The sequence below is a fragment of the Triticum aestivum genome, chromosome 2D (genome assembly GCF_018294505.1).
Source record: "Triticum aestivum cultivar Chinese Spring chromosome 2D, IWGSC CS RefSeq v2.1, whole genome shotgun sequence".
NCBI lineage: Eukaryota > Viridiplantae > Streptophyta > Magnoliopsida > Poales > Poaceae > Triticum > Triticum aestivum.
Genome location: NC_057799.1, coordinates 606,059,141 through 606,076,111, shown reverse-complemented (window position 1 = coordinate 606,076,111; position 16,971 = coordinate 606,059,141). Strand labels below are relative to the sequence as shown.

Genomic DNA, 16,971 nt, shown 5'->3' with positions numbered 1-16,971 from the left:
TGTGTAGTGCTTCCTCCCCCTGTATGCTGCAGACTGTGCCCTAGGAACTCTGGCAGTGACATGAGTACCATCTATTGCCCCAATGCAGTCCTGAAAATGGCATCACTAGCCTGTGTTAGTGCTGAACTTGAACAATACAAGCATATCAAGCCATGAAAAGTGTATATTGTCAATGCTCGCCTTGAAGTATGGATACCATCTTGGGCTTCCACGAATCTTGGGTGGTGTCTGGCCAGATGGTCTCCTGATCATCTCTCCTCTAAGCTCCCCAACAGCATAAAGCACATGCTTGAAGTACCTAGAGATGGTCTCTATTGACCTCCTGAACGTATTGTGAATGACCCTGAACCTCTGGTTATGGCCAACAACATGGAGGAACATGGCCGCTTGCTCTTCGACACTGGTGTTGATGCTATCATGTAGCAGGCCCCTGCTCCTGAAGGTCTCGACAAGCCTGGCAAATGGTGCTCTTTTCATTCTAAGCATCGACAGAGCCTCGACGTCATTGCAGTTGTAGATGTAGTTCAGATTTTGGATCCTCTCCTGTTCCCGGGGAAACAATGGACCATAGCGGATCAACGGTCTCCCAGCACGACGAACAGCTCTCTGGTGCATGAACATGACCCATGCCTGAATCACACTAATCAGTGTTGCTGCCTGGATTATCAGCCTCATCCGTGCGTCCATAACCTAGTCGACATCGACATAGTTCAGTGGGAAATCGATCCTACACCTAGCTTAACGGCCTAACCAGTGAGCTAACAAAGGGGGGAGGGGGTGCTGCTTACCGGCATCGGAGACGAGGACGGCATAGGGGGAGCCATGGCACAGACTAGGTCGACCAGACGGTGGCCAACAGCAAGGGGAGCACCAGATCCGCCGCAAACGCAGCCGCCTCTTCCGTCGCCGCCGCCTATAGCGCAGATCTGAAATCGCAGCCGCCGCCGGTGGTGAGCCAATAGCGAAGAAAGGGGGGCAGTGGCTATGGGTGAGCGAGTGAAAGGGGGGTGAGCCTAATTTGGCGCGGGGACGGCGCGCCAGATTTCCATCTCCCGCCATCGCCCCTCGCCCGCGCCTTGCTCCCGCCCGTGCGACCTCGCGCCGCACTCAGCCTGACTCGCGAGAAACTGCCGATCCCAGGGTTTCCAGCGAGCCAGGCTCCGGGATGCTTTAAGAATCATGCGGTGCAGGCCCAACAGGAAAACCAGGCTACCAAACAGGCCTCTCCCTTCCCGCGCGGGCCTGGTTGGGCTCGGTGCGGGCAACCAAACACGCCCTGGATCTCTCAATCCGACCATAGGGTATGCCCTTCACCATCACCATGATGCCTAAAGATGCCTGACAGCCTGAGGGTCTCTTCCAAACAACAGTACACTGCTGCCGTCGATGTCCTCTTCCCATCTCCGGAGCTGTTTATCATTATCGCAAACAAACCTCTAATCAAATTATAGAAAAACTCAAATCAAACCGGCTGCAAGGTCACCGTTTTGCACGGAGGGAGGGGAGAGAGCGGGGGAGAGTGTAGCCAAGGCTGCGGCCGGCTAGCTTAGGTAGGCAGCTTCGCTCATGCAGGGCGAGTACCGCTCGTCGTCTTCCAGCGAGGGCTCCGCGGGGTCGGCGGCTGCTGCTGCGGCTGCGGCGGCGGCCATGGCGCCTCTGGCGGCTGCGGCCGCGGCGGCGGCGGCCAAGGAGGAGCACAACGTGAAGGCGGCCGTGGCGCCGCCCATCCCCATGGCGATGGCGATGCCGCTGGAGCCGAGGAAGCAGTACCGCGGCGTGCGCATGCGCAAGTGGGGCAAGTGGGTGGCGGAGATCCGTGAGCCGCACAAGCGGACGCGCATCTGGCTGGGGTCCTACGCGACGCCCGTGGCGGCGGCGCGCGCCTACGACACGGCCGTGTTCTACCTGCGCGGGAGGTCAGCGCGGCTCAATTTCCCCGACGAGATCTCCGCGCTGGCACAGTCTTCGCCCGAGGCCGAAGCCGGCGCGTTGTCCGCCGCGTCAATCCGGAAGAAGGCCATCGAGGTCGGGTCCCGCGTGGACGCGCTCCAGACCGGCATGACCACCATGGTCGCCGCGCCCACGCACCACCACGAGCGGAAGAAGCACCAGTCCGGCTCCTCCGGGGCAGGGGAGCTCGAGGGCGAGCTGGGTGACGGCCCCGTGCTGCCCGCCGCGTCAATCCGGAAGAAGGCCATCGAGGTAGTGTCCCGCGTGGATGCGCTCCAGAGCGGCATGATGATGGGCGCCTTGCCCACGCACCACGGCGAGCGGAAGAAGCACCATGCCGGCGCCTCCGGGTCAGGTGAGCTCGAGGGCGAGCTGGCTGACGGCCCCGTGGTGCCCGCCGCGTTAATCCGGAAGAAGGCCATCGAGGTCGGGTCCCGCATGGACGCGCTCCAGAGGGGCATGACGATGGGCGCCGCGCCCACGCACCACCGCAAGCAGCAGAAGCACCAGGCTAGCGCCTCCGGCGAAGGGAAGTTCGCGGGCGAGCCTGCCGACGGCGCCGTGCTGTCCGTCGCGTCGATCCGGGAGGACATCGAGGTCGGGCCCCGCGCGGACGCGCTCCAGAGCGGCATGAAGATGGTCGCTGCGCCCACGCACCACCGAGGGCAGCAGAATCACCCCCACCACCATCACTCGGAGCCGCATGGCAAGGAGCTCCACCGCCATCAGAGCCTGCAACATGACCATTGTTGGGTCATCAGTGCTTCGTTTGGTGCCATGAGAGCTCTTATTGGGAAGCTGGACATACTGCTGCTAGCTCCTTCGTCTCCTCACGGATGCTCCTCCAAGAGGGTCAAAGATGGGATGCGCCTCCTCAAAGATGATGTTGACGAGATAAGCTCCTACCTTGATGAACTGTCAGAGGTGGAGGACCCTCCCCCAATGGCCAAGTGCTGGATGAATGAGGCGCGCGACCTGTCTTACGACATTGAGGATTACATAGACTGTCTCAACAACAAGAAGCAGAACAAAAAACAGAAGAAGAAGAAGCAGAAGTTTAGTACCAGTTATGTTAGGATTCCAAAGAGGCTCAAGTGGTGCAAGCGAATAACATATGTGTCTCGAGTGTCAGACCATGACAACATCAGATCGGTCTGCAGAAATATTCATGTCATGATCACTGCTCGTCGTCTTCCCAAGAGGCCCAAGAACATTGCGGTACTTAAAATGATATCACAGTTCAGGACCTACATCCAAGATGCCATTGAACGGCACGACAGGTATATGCTCCATTGCTGCAGTAACTTGAGGAGGCGTACATTCGTGTCCACTGGCCGTATGCTTCCAGTGCCCTATGAAGAAACCGATAATCACATAGTAATCGATGGCCGGATGAATGAGTTTATCAACTCATTGTCCGCTAACAATGCGGCAGATCAGCAGCAGCTGAAGGTGGTGTCTATTCATGGATCTGGATGTCTGGGTAAAACTACACTTGCCAAAGTGTTGTACAACAGAATTGGGATGCAATTCGATTGCATAGCTTTCATCCGAGTTTCCAAAAAGCCTGATATGAAGAGACTTCTCCGTGACTTGTTCTCGCAACTCCACCATAAGAAGCAGCCACTAGCTGCCAGTCGTAATGAGCTTGGCATCAGTGACAATATCAGCAGACATCTTCAAGATAAAAGGTACTCTTAACCCAGTTCCCTAATGATACTTATTTTAGTTTAGTTTAGTTTATGCTAACCCAACAAACATCAATTTTACTATTAGCCTGACACTATATATCTGATATGCATGAAATATTGGCATGCAGGTATCTAATTGTTATTGATGATTTGTGGGATGCATCAGTATGGGATGTCATTAAATATGCTTTTCCGAAGGGGAACCATAGCAGCAGAATTATAATAACTACACAAATTGCAGATGTTGCATTAACATGTTGCTGTGATCACTCAGAGCATGTTTTCGAGATGAAACCTCTCGACGATGATCACTCAAGAAAGCTATTTTTTAACAGGCTTTTTGGTTCTGAAAGTGACTGTCCTGAAGAATTCCAACAAGTTTCAAACGAAATTGTTGATACCTGTGGTGGTTTGCCGCTAGCGACAATCAACATAGCTAGTCATTTGGCCAATCAGACAGCAGTGTCACTGGATTTGCTGACATACATACGGGATTCGTTGAGGTCCAAACTGTGGTCAAGTCCTACTTCAGAAATAACGAGACAAGTACTGAACCTCAGCTACAATAATCTTCCTCATTATCTGAGGACATGTTTGCTGTATCTTCATATGCATCCAGGGGGCTCCATAATCCCGAAGGATGATCTGGTAAAGCAATGGGTGGCTGAAGGGTTTATTGCTTCAGATAAAGGGAAAGATCAAGATCAAGAAATGATAGAGAAAATTGCAGGAATCTATTTCGATGCACTTATTGATGGAAGATTCATCCAACCTTTATACAACAATAAGGTACTATCCTGTACAGTTCATGATGTAGTGCGTGATCTTATTGCACAGAAGTCTGCAGAAGAGAATTTCATTGTCGTAGTAGATTGCAATCGAAAGAATATAGCAATTTCTCATAAGGTTCATCGACTATCCCTCATCTTTGGCGATGCAAAATATGCGAAGACACCACCAAACATTACAAAGTCACAAGTTCGGTCACTTACTTTTTTTGGATTATTCGAGTGTATGCCTTGTATTAGAGAGTTCAAGGTTCTCCGTGTTCTGAACCTTCAACTATCAGGTCATCGTGGTAACCTCGAACCCATAGACCTCACTGGGATATCAGTACTGCTTCAGCTGAGATATTTGAAGATTGCAAGTGATGTCTGCATTAAACTACCAAACAGTATGTGGGGGCTGAAATGTTTGCAAACATTGGATGTTATGGATGCAACAAGAGTCACTGCTGTTCCGTGGGATATTATATATCTCCCACACTTGTTGCACCTGACTCTTACTGTTGGCACAAGTCTGATGGAATGGATTGGTAGCATGTATGACTCTGTCATCAGTCTGTGGACCCTTGGCAAGTTGAACTACCTGCAGGATCTTCATCTCACCTCTTCTTCTACACCGCCTTCTTCCGACCATCTGAAGAGAAGCATGGAAGGTCTGGGTTCTTTAATTGGAGGACATGGCAACCTGAAAACTATAGTAGTGGCTCACGGTTCCTCAGTTAAAAATTTTGTGGTTCCTGGCGCTTCAAAAGTAATCATTCCATGGGATCACATGGCACCTCCCCCCCTTCTCCAAAGATTTGAGTTCTCGCCGCACAACTGCTGCATATTTTCACGAATTCCTCCGTGGGTTGAGAAACATGGCAACCTATCCATTTTGAAGATTCCGGTGAGGGAACTAACAATGATTTGTGTTGATACTCTCGGAGGATTGTGTGCCCTCACTGCTCTGTCGCTGTATGTGGAGACGGCACCCACTCACAAGATCATCTTTGAAAAGGCGGCCAGGTTCTCAGTTCTCAAGTACTTCAAGTTGAGGTTCACGACCGGTATAGCTTGCCTAAAATTTGAGGCGAATGCAATGCCTAATCTCTTGAAGCTCAAGCTAGTTTTCAATGCCATCCCACCAATGGGACACCCTCTCTTTTCTCGTTCGGGCCAAGTACAGCATCAACATGGTACTGCAGTTATTAACATTGAACATATGCCTGGGCTTAAAGAGATTTCCACAAAATTTGGGGGTGCAGCTTCTGATTTAGAGTATGCCTCAAGGACCGTCGTTAGTAACCATCCAAGCAATCCTACAATCAACATGCAATTGGTGGGTTATAGTTCCGATGTTGACATAAGCACAAAACAGAAACAACAACCAGATGACATTCTGGAGGAACAACCAGATGAAAACGACACGACATTGGAGGAGCCAGCTGATAAAAGGTACAAATGTTCCTTCTCAAAACAGGGAACTATCAACTATGCCCTGCTTTACTTCCACTTCGATTTCTCAACTAACCAGATTTAATCCCCCAATGTTGTAACGAAGCTAAATGGTTGTTGTTCTCAGGATTTCAACGTCACCGGAATCTTCTTCGCGTCTGCCCAGCTCGAAGAAGAGGAAAAGATCGCCATTTCTCGACTTCCATCAGGACTGCACACCTTGGTGACTGCACCGGTTTCACTGAAATCAGGCGATGAGTGGCAATCATATCCGCATAAGCAAGATTTTTTTTATATTGTTACTCTCTAGCAAAGCTGTAACCTCAGAGTTTCTGACTTCATTTCGTGCATCCCAAATATGCCAGCACACCACGCCAATTACCACAGCTTGTAAGTCGTTGCATCTGTCCAGAAGGCTCAGCAACCATTGTTTAGCATTTCTCAGATTTTTCCTGCACAGTTGAATATCAAACTGAACTTTGCCCCATCCCAAAGAGCAGCAGCAAACTGACACAACAAAACAATGCTCGACTCGTACAACCCGGCCACAAGAAAAGCATAGGGCTTGTAAGTCGTACAACCCTTTTTCTCTTCTTCCTGATTATGTCTAGAATAGTTGTGTTTCCGTTATTGCAATGGAAAGGGGTACCACGGTTCAAAAAAAAAAGCATGGGGCTTGCAGGGATATTAGGCCCCTGTACTTGATAAGAGCAACTCCAGCAGAGTCATTGTAAAGTCATATATGAAAGGACGTGGCTAGATCTCAGTCGATTGAGACTTAACGAAGTCTCAGTCAAGTGATAGAACATATAAAAAGGAAGAAAGAAAATTTTACACGAATTTCCACGTAAGATCTAACGCATATAGCATCGACTAAGACTTCGTTAAATCTCAGTCATAGCAGAAAACTTCCAAAAAGCTTGTAGAGCGCACTTTATAATTTTATTTGAAGGCTGCTGAGCTAGTTGACAAGTTCAGATTCGCCAAAAACTAGCATGTGGCACAAGAGCTTCTCTGCGGGAGCCAGCCGGGCACGAGTGCGGTGCGCCGTTAGTCGAGGGCGATCTCGTGCCCTCATTTGTTTCTGCCGTTGCGGCGGCTCCATGGCAAACCACGACTATTTTTTTTCTTTGGTGCAATTCAGAGAATGGTTAATAATACAGCGAGCTGATGGCTATATGACATTGCCTTGTCATCTATAGCCAACCTTATAGGCTTTGAGTATAATAGTAAGATACAAAGATGTGCTACTTCATTAATACATGGCCCACCTCCCATTCTCACATAGTGTCTAGGAGCACGTGTTGCAGCTGATTCTTATTCTGTAGCCGGCTCCTCTTCTCTCTCCTCTTCTCTCCCCTCCATGTCAGCAAAAAATAATAATTTTTTGACCCTTACAACGTGCTTACATAAGCTTATTATACTTGCTCTCATGGCAAACCATAACTCCTTCCCAGTGGCCCCGCCTCCACCCAGCGCTGCTGTCTGAAGTAGTGGTGTCCCCCGCACTGGGCTGCGGGTTGGCATACAGGTCTCCCAGCGCGTCTTAAGATGCGCAAATCCGACCCTCAAACACCAGTGGAGGCCTCTGGGCGCGTCCGCGGACGATCATCGGTCACGTCTTAGAGCATCTACAGCCGGACTTGGTAAATCCAACTCCTCGTACGCCCGCGGACGCGCCCGGGCACGTCCGCGGACAATGACCCGTCACCCCTCAAAAAACGCATTTCACATTTGGATACCTTAAATTAGAAACCTCAAATCCATATTATTACATGCAACGCATCGTTCTTTGACCGGAGCTTCGTCCGGTTCCACTCGCCGCTCGCCCGGCTCCGCCCTGGCCATGTCCGGCGACCTGCTGCGCTCTGAGGATCCGCCGTTCACGGGTAGGGCATGGGACACGAGCCGGCTAACGGGACTCAAGGCCCCGCCGTCGCCGGCAAGGTAGGGTAGGGCATGGGACACGAGCCGGCTCACGGGACTTAAGGCCCCGCCGTTTCCCATGCCCTACTCTTCCTCGTCGGAGCCCCGAACCCGAACGGTGTCGGTGGACGTCAGATCGATGACGGATCCGTCCGGGGACGAGCCACCGACGTCCACCACGATGCGGTTGTGGCACCGGACTGATGCGCCATACGGGACGCCGGAGAATGCAACTCCGCCTTGCCGACGTCCGCCGCCGCGAAGGCTGCCGCCGTCTCCCACGCCTGTTGCCTTGCATGGTAGGCATGTCGTACCATGGCCTTGTGGAACGACGGTGCCTCATGAATATCGGTGCGCCACCGCGGAGGGGTTGCGCGTCCGTCAGCGCGTTCGGACGCCAGACGGACCGCACAGCCTCCGACGAGGCAGCTACGGTCGGCCTAGCGCCGGATCCATGTGCCATTTGGGCGGACGCAATGGATTCCCGATGGATGGAGTCCGAGTGCAGCCATGCATGGGCCTCCTCCCGGGCGCGACGGAGCGCAAGCCGGACTGCCATCTCCTCCTCGGGGCCGCGTGGGATGAGCTTGGGGTCGACGGATCTGAAGGTGAATGACTCGGATCCGTTCCCCGCCAAGCCGGAGATGACCGGAAGGAGCCTGAAACAAGCTCGGGTGGCGGAGGGGAGTGAAGTGGCTAGGGTTTGGTCTGGCGAGCGGATGGGAAGGATTTTATGTGGGGTCGGGTGGGCCAGCATGGGCCGGGTTTGACGTGGCGGGTGTGCCCGGGCGCCCCCATATCCGCCCCATTTTGGGCTGGATATGGGGGTGCCGGTCAGTCCGGGCGTTTGAGGGCCGTTTGAGGGGCCCGTCTGGGTCACAAAATAGTGACTAGGCAGTGACCGGGCGGCCCGCCGGGGCGTATGAAGCGGGTTTGAGAGGTCTGGCTGTAGATGCTCTTAAATAATGCATTTCACATCCAGATATCTCAAATTAGAAATCTTAAATTCATATTATTACAACGTAGCGATCTTTAAGCGGAGCTCGTCCGGTCGTCGTGTCCATGTGCGGCAGCCGGTTGCGCTCCCCAATGTGTTGTTCTGGTCGGCGGCAATGTAGAGTAGGGCATGGGACACGAGCTGGCTCACGGGACTCAAGGCCCCCCGTCTCCCATGTCCTACTCTTCCTCGTCGGAGCCCGGAACCCGTTGGGTGCCGGTGGACGCCAGATCGATAATGGATCCGTCCTGGCATGATTCGGCGACATCCACCATGACGCGGTTGCGGCGCCCGAACTACTGCAACGTACGGGGCGTCGAACAGCGTGACTCCGCCTTGCCGATGTCCACCGCCTCGAGCGCTGCCGCCGCCTCCCGCGCCCGCTGCCTCGCACGGCGGGCACGGCGCGCCATGGTTGCGTCGGACGACGCCCACGGTGCGTCCATGACCTCCGCGCGCCAACGAAGGGGTTGCGCGTAGGACACCGCGTCCTGATTCCAGACGGACCGCACCGCCTCTTTGTGAGGCAGCGACGGCTGCCCTAGCGCCAGATCCATGCGCCATTTGGGCGGACGCAATCGATTCCTGGCGGAAGGAGTTCAAGCGTTGCCGTGCACGGGCCTCCTCCCGGGCGCGGCGGAGCGCAAGCCGGACGACCATCTCCTCCTTGGGGCCATGTGGGATGAGCTTGGGGTTGACGGACCTGAAGGTGAATGACTCGGATCCGCTGCCTGCCATGCCGGAGACGACCGGAAGGAGCTGGAAACGAGCTCGGGTGGCGGAGGGGAGTGGAGGGGAGGGGAGTGAAGTGGCTAGGGTTTGGTCCGGCGAGCGGATGAGGATGATTTTATGTGGGGTCGGGTGGGCCAGCATGGGCTGGGTCTGACGTGCCCGGGCGCCCCATATCCGCCCCATATTTGGGCTGGATATGGGGGTGCCGGTCAGCCCGGGCGTTTGAGGTTCATTTGAGGGGCCTGTCTGGGTCAAAATATCGTGGCTAGGCAGTGACCAGGCGGCCCCCCGGGGCGTATGAAGCGGTTTTGAGAGGTCCAGCTGTAGATGCTCTTAAATAATGCATTTCACATCCGGATATCTCAAATTAGAAATCTCAAATTCATATTATTACATGCAACATAGCGATCTTTAAGCGGAGCTCGTCTGGTCATCGTGTCCATGTCCGGCAGCCGGCTGCGTTCCCAGAGTGTTGGTCTGGTCGGTGGCAAGGTAGAGTAGGGCATGGTACACGAGCCGGCTCACGGGACTCAAGGCCCCTCCGCCTCCCATGCCCTACTCTTCCTCGTCGGAGCCCGGAACCCGTTGGGTGCCGATGGACGTCAGATCAATAATGGATCCATCCTGGCACGAGTCGGCGACATCCACCACGACGCGGTTGCGGCACCCGAACTGGTGCACCGTACGGGGCTTCAGACAATGTGACTCGGCCTCGCCGACGTCCATCGCCTCTAGCGCTACGGCCGCCTCCCGCGCCCTCTGGCTCACACGATGGGCACGCCACGCCAAGGTTACGTCGGACGACGCCCACGGTGCGTCCATGACCTCTGCGCGCCAACTGAGGGTTGCGCGTCCGCCACCGCGTTCTGATGCCAGACGGACCGCACCGCCTCTTTGTGTCGCAGCGACGGTTGCCCTAGCGCCAGATCCATGCGCCATTTGGGCGGACGCAATCGATTCCCGACGGAAGGAGTTCGAGCGTTGCCGTGCACGGGCCTCCTCTCGGGCACGGCGGAGCGCAAGCCGGACGGCCATCTCCTCCTCGGGGCCACGTGGGATGAGTTTGGGGTCGACGGATCTGAAGGTGAATGACTCGGATCCTCTACCCGCCATGCCGGAGACGATCGGAAGGAGCCAAAAATGAGCTCGGGTGGCGGAGGGGAGTGGACGGAGGGGGAGTGAAGTGTCTAGGGTTTGGCCCAGCGAGCGGATGGGGATGATTTTATGTGGGGTCGGGTGGGCCAGCATGGGACGGGTTTGACGTGCCCGAGTGCCCCATATCCGCCCCATATTTGGGCTGGATATGGGGGGTGCCGGTCAGCCCGGGCGTTTGAGGGCCGTTTGAGGGGCCCGTCTGGGTCAAAAAATCGTGACTAGGCAGTGACTGGGCGGCCCGCCGGGGCGTATGAAGCGGGTTTGAGAGGTCCGGCTGTAGATGCTCTTAAATAATGCATTTCACATCTGGATATCTCAAATTAGAAATCTCAAATTCATATTATTACATGCAACGTAGCGATCTTTAAGCGGAGCTTGTTCGGTCGACGTGTCCGTGTCCGGCAGCCGGCTGCGCTCCCCAGAGTGTTGGTCTGGTCGGCGGCAAGGAAGAGTAGGGCATGGGACACGAGCCGGCTCACGGGACTCAAGGCCCCTCCGTCTCCCATGCCCTACTCTTCCTCGTCGCAACTCGGAACTCGTTGGGTGCCGGTGGACGTCCGATCGATAATGGATCTATCCTGGCACGAGTCGGCGACATCCACCACGACACGGTTGCGGCGCCCGAACTGCTGCACCGTACGGGGCGCCGGACAATGCGACTCCGCCTCGCTGACGTCCACCGCCTCGAGCGCTGCCGCCGCCTCCCACGCCCGCTGCCTCGCACAGCGGGCACGCCGCGCCATGGTTGCGCCGGACGACGCCCACGGTGCGTCCATGACCTCCGCGCGCCAACGGAGGGGTTGCACGTCCGCCACCGCATTCCGATTCCTGACAGACCGCACCACTCTTTGTGAGGTAGCGACGGCTGGCCCAGCGCCGGATCCATGCGCCATTTGGGCGGACACAATCGATTCCCGGCGGAAGGAGTTCGAGCGTTGTCATGCACGGGCCTCCTCTCGGGAGTGGCGGAGCGCAAGCCAGACAACCATCTCCTCCTCGGGGCCGCGTGGGATGAGTTCGGGGTTGACGGATTTGGAGGTGAAGGACTCAGATCCGCTACCCATCATGCCGGAGACGATCGGACGGCACCGAAGATGAGCTTGGGTGGCGGAGGGGAGTGCGGGCCTTGTCCGACAATATTTGGGCTGGTTATGAGGGGTGCCGATTGTCGTGGAAGTGAGTCAGACAGTAAGAATAGGGGGTATGTAGGAGGAGGCAAGGTCCTAGCTACAGTGAGGTTGTACACGTAAGTTTACGAGTTCAGGGCCCTCTCGGAGGAGGTACAGCCCTACGTCTCGGTGCCCGGAGGCTTGTCGACTGGATTATGCGTGGAAGTTACAGGGCGTGCGAACCCTTGTGCCTGAGGAGGGGTGACTTATATAGAGTGCGCCAGGACCCTCGTAGCCCTCAGTTACACAGGGTTCAATGTGAGTTAAGACAGAGGCATTACTGGTAACGCCAGCTATTAATGATCTTTATGACTACAGAGTGAACGTCTGACCGTTGCCATCATGAGGTGGCTTTAGATCTTCTGTACTCCGAGTGATTCTTCATGTGGTCGAGTGACTCTATAGTGGTCGAGTGGAATTGGGGTATCCGAGTGAAATCTTCTGTCGAGTGAATAGCACTTCAAGGTGATTTCAGTCGGTACTCACTGTTGGACTCTGAATGTCTAACCCTAGAGTAGTGTCCTTAGGTAGGGTGTCTAGGTCAGGCCTAAGACCCTACCCTAGGTACATGTCATCGTCACCGGCCAGCCAGGCGTTTGAGGCGCTCGGCTGGGCCAAAATTTCGTGACTGGTCCGTGACTGGCCGATCACCTCGGACGTTTGAGAAGGGTTTGAAATGCCCGGCTGTAGATGCTCTTATAATGCTTCAATGGCGCGCGCGGGAAAAACCGTACAGCTTGCTTTTTGCCTGAGCGGATGCGGGATAATGTGGACATCGCGCCTGCGCATGTGACGGCTGGAACGGCGTCGGCACGGCCCGGAACGAGCTGTCCATATCGGGTACAAAGGTCAACATTGGCTTGAGCAGGCAATGGATGCGTACTGCGCGAGGGGGGTGGAGACGCGGAGGAGACAGGAACATGGGCGCGCGACGGTGAAAGACTGAAATGGACAACCCGTGGTGACGCCGACGGCGACGGCGCCCGCGCGAGATGGGAAAAAAGAACGAGCCGGCCGAGAGAGCGTCGGGCACAGCGTGTCATTTTTCTCACCAACTGAAAGTCACCCGTCTACGATACGGTCGTAGTTTCAGGTATGGCCCAGTGGCAGCCAAAGCATGGACTTAGCTCGAGTAGAGTCAAACAAAAGCGAAACCACCAGTCAAAATAAACGGCCCATATGACTCCCAGCCGAGATCCGACGGTCAGGATAATCTCAAGAGGGAGTGGCCCGAGAGTGTTCCATATCCTGCGGGTTGAATGGTTAGCCATACATACCTCTGCTCTTTCTTCTACAGATCCATTCCATGGCGATCGGCGCGACCACTAACGAAAGAAGGCTCCATTGACTCTGCTATGTTACGGTGTCCATTCTCCTCAAGTGGTATGTCTCCATGTCTTTTACTTCTCTCTGTTTCCCCCCCTAGATATTAGCACTTTGGGTTTTGAATTCTTCACTTCTTTGTTTAATCGATTTCAACATGTTCTCTTCATTTTTAAAACACTGTCTCATTTTTCCGGCTAGGAAGCAATTATGTAGAATTGCCCAAATCATATCATGGAGCTGTTATTAAAATCCATGGCAGAAATGAACAACAAATATTGTTAGAGAATAGGCCCATGGCCCCGGGTGAGGATTTTTGCCTGGAGCCTGAAATTTTGCAAAAATCCAAAATCACCAGCTTACAACATTCAGATCATAGAACACCCAGCCCCCAACAAGCTACAAATTAACTAGTAATTCGCTTTGGCACGTGGGAGCGTGTGCTCCTGCCACCGGAAAAAATATTAGTGTGAAAAAATCCCAAACAGAAATTTGGTGCATACACCTCAACATTATATGTGTGCACGTCAAGTTTCGGAGAAAACGAACATTTTCTGTGGCTTGTGTAAAAAAGACAAAAATATGTCTTATGAAAAGCACTTTTTAACACCAAATTTTGTGTTTTTCAAACACGACACATAACTTGTCAGTTTTCCACGAAACGGCTTTGTGAGCATGTACAATATCAAGATGTATGCATCAATTTTTTTTTGGAATATTTTGACATTTCAAAATACGTTCAAAACACATTTTAAAAATCAGGAGCACGTGCTCCCGTGTGCCAAAACGCCACTCTCCAAATTAACAATACATATGAAACTATAAGTTATACTCTTTCCTACGTGGTACGTCCTCTAGTCATAAACACACGTGATTCTCTGCAAAGTTGTGTAAATATGTAAACTAGAAATCCAGATTGGTTATCTTCGGCACCGAGAGGATGATTAATCCAAGGAAATTAAGCACTCTTACGTGCTTCGTTTATTTTGTTTCCTTGATTATTATGTTGGATTAAATTTGACTTTTACCACTACCAAAACTGTTTCTAGGTCAAATTGTCTTCCAACGTTGAATAAGTTCGCTACTACTTCCAAAGATGGATCATCCAGAAAATATAGTAACACAACTTATCCATGAAGAGCACAGATCAAAATGGATAGCACGTAGCAATCATAATGTGAAATGTTTTACAGAAAATGAGATAAACAGATTTACTGACAACTATAAGACTTTACTGGGTAGAGGTGCCTTCGGAGAAGTTTATCAAGGAGTCCTTGAGGACAAAAGTATGGTTGCAGTCAAGAAGTTTATCTGCAATGTAAAAGAAGATTTTGCCAAAGAGTTGCTCGTCCACCGTGAGATCAATCACAAGAATGTCGTCAGATTAGTCGGCTACTGTATTGATGAAAATGCCCTAATGGTGGTCACGGAGTATATTCCTAAAGGAAATCTGAGTGACATCCTTCACGGCGATAGCATTCACATTGCTTTGGATACACGGCTAAGAATTGCCATTGAATGTGCAGAAGCGTTGGGCTATATGCATTCACAAATGTATACTCAGGTCATTCATGGTGATATCAAGCCTGCTAATATACTTCTGGATGATGGACTCAGAGCAAAAATATCAGACTTTGGAATATCAAGACTAGTCAACACTGAAAATACTTTATATACTCTAAATGTGATAGGAAGTATAGGCTACATGGACCCTCTATTTGCTCAGAATGGTCGCCTCACAGCAAAAAGTGATGTTTATAGTTTTGGAGTTGTGCTTCTGGAGCTCATAACGAGAAAAAAAGCAAGAACAGAGAATGGGGAGATCGGCTTGGTTGAAAGTTTTATTCAATCTCTTTCAAAAGGGTTTAGGAGGGTGAGGGAGATGTTTGATCCTGAAATTGCAACATCAAGTGACATGAAGACTGTCGATGAGATTGCTAAGTTGGCTGGTAAATGCTTGAAGATGGAACTCAACAAACGTCCTGAGATGTTAGAAGTTGTAGAACGTCTTCGCAAACTTAGAAAAGCTCCACATCAGGTACAAGGAAGACTAGCTTTTTTTCCTTTGGGGAGGAAAAATAAACTAGCTCCAGCCGAAACACCATCACTAGAAAGCAGCAGCAGTACCCAAAATGTTGGAACTTTTATTGTTAGGTCGACAGTGGCAGGCCAATCGTTCGAGCTGGAAGACCTGCTTCGGGGGTCAGCTGAAATTCTGGGCAAGGGTACCGTCGGGACAACATACAAAGCAACGCTTGAAGGTGGTTATGAGTTGGTGGTCAAGAGGCTGAAGGGTATGCATTTGCCGAAGGCGGATTTCGAGCAGCATATCACGGTGATTGGCGCCATCCAGAACAAACACATTGTGCCACTACGGTGGTATTACTATAGCACGGAAGAGCAGTTGCTAGTGTATGATATCATCCCCATGGGTAGCCTGGCAAAAGTGCTCCACGGTAATGTAACAATGCTATCATATGCTTGCCTTCATAATTTCTAATGTTTTTTATGCATCATTGATTCATGATGTGTTAATCTAGGTGACAGAGACTCCGGCCCATCTCTGCTGGACTGGGAGCAGCGGTCAGCTATCTCACTTGCTGCTGCGCGCGGTGTGGAGGCTATCCACTTAGCTGGACCATCGAGCTGCCATGGCAACATTAAGTCTTCCAACATTCTGCTCACCGGCACCCACGATGCATGTGTGTCGGAGCATGGCCTGATAACACTTGGTGTGTATTCCAGCGCCTCCGGCTACTGTGCTCCTGAGGTCAATCACAATAGGTCAGTCTCCCAGAAAGCTGATGTGTACAGCTTTGGCATCCTAATGCTGGAGCTTCTCAGCAGCAAGGCTCCAGCAAAGAGCATACAGAATAAGAAGGGACTAGATTTGGCACGGTGGGTGTGTTCCATCACACCTGAGGAGTGGACAGAGGAGGTGTTCGACGTGGAGCTCCTAGGACAACAGCAGAAGGACGGAGAAGTGGACTGCATGTTGCGATTTCTGCAGCTCGCCCTAAACTGTTGCAGTCAAGATGCCGACTGGAGGCCTGCAATGTCTTATGTCGTGCAGCAGATCGAGGAGATCCAACAATCCTGACCAAGAACCCCGCACATCAATTTGAGTGAAAGCTGCTTGGTCGCAATTGCACTCAAATCAGTTTGTTATCCTGGAGAACTACTGTCTTGGAAAAGAATGTTTTTCAGTGCAAATTTGTAATCGATCGCCTATCATACATGTTATTGGCATAAATACTCTGCATTATTCTATGCCACGCTTAGCTCTCACAATTTGAATGCCATGTACAAATATCGCAAATTTGACAAATAAGCCTACAATTAAATTAAATTACAATTCACATATTTTCGAATCAACGCAGAGGGGATATTTTCGAATCGCACACAGATACGATCTTTTTTCAGTCACAGTTCACGAAGAGGGGATTTACTTACCCTCTGTAGCTGATTCACTGTAAGGTCTGCTCGTGCCCGAGGTCGAGGCTGCGCTGCGTGGCTCAATGCCACGCCGAGAACTTCCACCGGGACTGGGAACCGGCCAGTAGCGCAGTCTGCCACTGGCCGGCAGCCGGCAGCCGGCTCGCCAGTCGCCGCACGCCCGCGCAATGCAGACCGCTTCCTCCTCTGTACTGCCACGGCGCCCTAGCCCGGGGGTCCAGTTCGCCCCGCTTCCCGCCCCAGCCCCACGACTTCGGCGGTTGCCGCTGCCCACCGTCTCAGGAGACAGGAGCCGTTTTGGTTCTGCGGTTTCAGGTCAGCAGTCTTTTTTTGAGTAGTTTCAGGTCTGC

The 16,971-nt window shown here is 52.5% G+C and overlaps 2 protein-coding genes across 2 annotated transcripts; both read left to right on the top strand.

The window, feature by feature from the left end:
- The first annotated feature begins 1,515 nt into the window (after positions 1 to 1,515).
- On the top strand, positions 1,516 to 6,300 carry LOC123054907 (disease resistance protein RGA5). Its single transcript, XM_044478782.1, has 3 exons — positions 1,516 to 3,641; positions 3,770 to 5,863; positions 5,991 to 6,300. Exons 1-3 carry the CDS (start codon positions 1,567 to 1,569, stop codon positions 6,088 to 6,090), a joined length of 4,269 nt encoding a protein of 1,422 aa, XP_044334717.1. The 5' UTR covers positions 1,516 to 1,566; the 3' UTR covers positions 6,091 to 6,300.
- Positions 6,301 to 13,108: 6,808 nt separating this feature from the next.
- Positions 13,109 to 16,524, top strand: LOC123054908 (receptor-like protein kinase BRI1-like 3). The gene is made up of 3 exons (XM_044478783.1): positions 13,109 to 13,225; positions 14,215 to 15,621; positions 15,706 to 16,524. The coding sequence occupies exons 2-3, from the start codon at positions 14,262 to 14,264 to the stop codon at positions 16,263 to 16,265; spliced, it is 1,920 nt and encodes a 639-aa protein (XP_044334718.1). The 5' UTR covers positions 13,109 to 13,225; positions 14,215 to 14,261; the 3' UTR covers positions 16,266 to 16,524.
- The last annotated feature ends 447 nt before the right edge of the window (positions 16,525 to 16,971 follow it).

Excerpts from the sequence above, each read along its gene's own strand:
- LOC123054908 (XM_044478783.1), top strand. The coding sequence starts at position 14,262 with ATGGATCATCCAGAAAATATAGTAACACAACTTATCCATGAAGAGCAC. Across the intron at positions 15,622-15,705 it reads CCTGGCAAAAGTGCTCCACG|GTGACAGAGACTCCGGCCCA; the intron begins GTAATGTAACAA and ends GTGTTAATCTAG.
- LOC123054907 (XM_044478782.1), top strand. The coding sequence starts at position 1,567 with ATGCAGGGCGAGTACCGCTCGTCGTCTTCCAGCGAGGGCTCCGCGGGG. Across the intron at positions 3,642-3,769 it reads AGACATCTTCAAGATAAAAG|GTATCTAATTGTTATTGATG; the intron begins GTACTCTTAACC and ends ATTGGCATGCAG. Across the intron at positions 5,864-5,990 it reads GAGGAGCCAGCTGATAAAAG|GATTTCAACGTCACCGGAAT; the intron begins GTACAAATGTTC and ends TGTTGTTCTCAG.